The 2,276-nt window shown below is 39.9% G+C and overlaps 1 protein-coding gene across 1 annotated transcript in view; it reads left to right on the top strand.

Annotated features, from left to right (window-relative positions):
• The window catches only part of NUP188 (nucleoporin 188kDa), a 96,032-nt gene that overhangs the window by 34,012 nt on the left and 59,744 nt on the right, over positions 1–2,276 (top strand). The window contains exons 6-7 of the mRNA XM_011931446.1: positions 450–542; positions 662–781. Coding sequence (XP_011786836.1) covers positions 450–542; positions 662–781 — 213 coding nt within the window. The remainder of the gene's footprint in view (positions 1–449; positions 543–661; positions 782–2,276) is intronic.

Genomic DNA, 2,276 nt, shown 5'->3' with positions numbered 1-2,276 from the left:
ACAGAGCGAGACTCCGTCTCAAAAAAAAAAATGGAATTTGTGACTTCTGAAGAAGTTTCCTATTTTATATTTAGTGAGAACTAAGTACATTAGTTACAAGCAATTAGGACCTATATCAGTGGAATTTTTATATTTGTTTTTATGTGTTTGGCCTACCAGTTGATAGCATTGTGTGCTACATGAATGCTCTGAGAAATCATACTAGAAAACATTTTTGGAAACTTGTGTATATTATTAAACAATAATTCCTTTCATCCTGTATATCTTGGTTTATGAAAGTCTTTTGCTTTATTTTGGCCTAATTCAGTATGTTTGCATTTCTGTGATTCCTTATTTATATAAATTTAACTTTTCCATCCATATCTTTAAGTGAAATTATCAATAAATTTAAACTTGACTTTCCTGTGTGCAAAGGTAAGTAACTGATTTTGAATCTTTGGGTTCCTCAGATTGCAGATTATTATTATGAAGAAAGAACCTGTATTCTTCGTTGTGTCTTACACCTTCTCACTTACTTCCAAGATGAAAGACACCCCTATAGGGTAAGCTTGTTTAGTCCTCTTGGTTCTCTTTACACTGTATCATCTTAATAATTTTATTAATATTATTTGAATATTTACCTTTTATTCTAGGTATAATTTACTCTCTTCATTTTTTAAAGGTTGAATATGCAGACTGTGTTGATAAATTGGAGAAGGAACTAGTTTCAAAATACAGACAGCAGTTTGAAGAGCTTTATAAAACTGAAGCACCAACTTGGGAGACACATGGAAATCTCATGGTATGTGGTTACTGTGCTCTCCTGTAACTCTTTTTTTTTTTTTTTTTTTTGAGACGGAGTCTCGCTCTGTTGCTCAGGCTGGAGTGCAGTGGCATGATCTCGACTCACTGCAACCACTGCTTTCAAGCGATTCTCCTGCCTCAGCCTCCCGAGTAGCTGGGATTACAGGCATGCCACCATGCCCGGCTAGTTTTTTGTATTTTTAGTAGAGACAGAGTTTCACAGTGTTAGCCAGGATGGTCTCACTCTCCTGACCTTGTGATCCACTGGCCTTGGCCTCCGAAAGTGCTGGGATTACTGGTGTGAGCCATCGCACCTGGCCTCATTGTTGTTTTAATTTGTATTTCCCTGATGACTAGTGATGTTGAACATCTTTTCACGTGCTTATTATACCTTCTTCAGTCAAGCGTCTGTTGACTTTTTATCCTGTTGTTTTTCGTGGATGTTTGTCTTACCAAATTGTGAGAGTTCTTTATATACAGTATTGTAGATACAAGCTGTTTACCAGATAGATGTTTCACAACTATTTTCTTTCACCCACTGGCTTGTCTTTTCCCACCTTAACTCTATCTTTCTTTTTCTTTTTGAGACAAGGTCTTGGTTTGTCCCTCAGACTGGAATCCAGTGGTGGGAACCTGGTTCACTGCAGTCTCGACCTCCCTGACTCAAGTGACCCTCCTGCCTCAGCCCCACAAGTAGCTGGGACTACAGGCGGGTACCACCACACTTGGCTAATTTTTTTTTTTTTGTAGAGATGGTTTTGCCATGTTGCCCAGGCTGGTCTTAAGTTCCATAGCTCAAATGGTTTATCCGCCTTGGTACCTCCCAAAGTGCTGAGATTACAGGCATGAGCCACTGCTCCTAGACTGTATCTTTCCAAGAGCCAACATTTTAATTTTAGTGTTTTGTTCAGTTTTGTTTGGTTTTTGAGACAGTCTCACTCTGTCACCCAGGCTGGAGTGCAGTGGCACGATCTTGGCTAAGTGTAATCTCTGCCTCCCGGGTTCAAGGGATTCCCCCTGCCTCTAGCCTCCTGAGTAGCTGGGATTACAGGCATGTGCCACCACACCTGTCTTATTTTTGTTATTTTTAGTAGAGATGAGGCTTCGCCATGTTGGTCAGGCTAGTCTCACTCCTGACCTCAGGTAATCCACCTGCCTCGGCCTCCCAGAGTGCTAGGATTACAGGCATGAGCCCGCTCGCCCAGCCAAAATTTTTAAGTTTTGATAAATGTTTTTTTCAGTTTTGTCTATTATGGCTCCTGCCTTTTGGAGCTTATCTTTAAATGTTTGATAGAATTTACCAGTGAAGCCATCTGGGCCTGGAGTTTTCTTTGTGGAAAGGTTTTAATTATTTTATTTATTGATTAAAATATTTTTGATCTCTTTTTAAAATTTTCATCAAGTTTCTTTTTTTTTTTTTGAGACGGAGTCTCGCTCTATCGCCCAGGCTGGAGTGCAGTGGCCGGATCTCAGCTCACTGCAAGCTCCGCCTC

Source organism: Colobus angolensis, unplaced genomic scaffold (genome assembly GCF_000951035.1).
Source record: "Colobus angolensis palliatus isolate OR3802 unplaced genomic scaffold, Cang.pa_1.0 Scaffold9, whole genome shotgun sequence".
Lineage (NCBI taxonomy): Eukaryota > Metazoa > Chordata > Mammalia > Primates > Cercopithecidae > Colobus > Colobus angolensis.
Note: the sequence above shows the minus strand (reverse complement) of the source record. Positions and strands in the feature narration are given on the sequence as shown.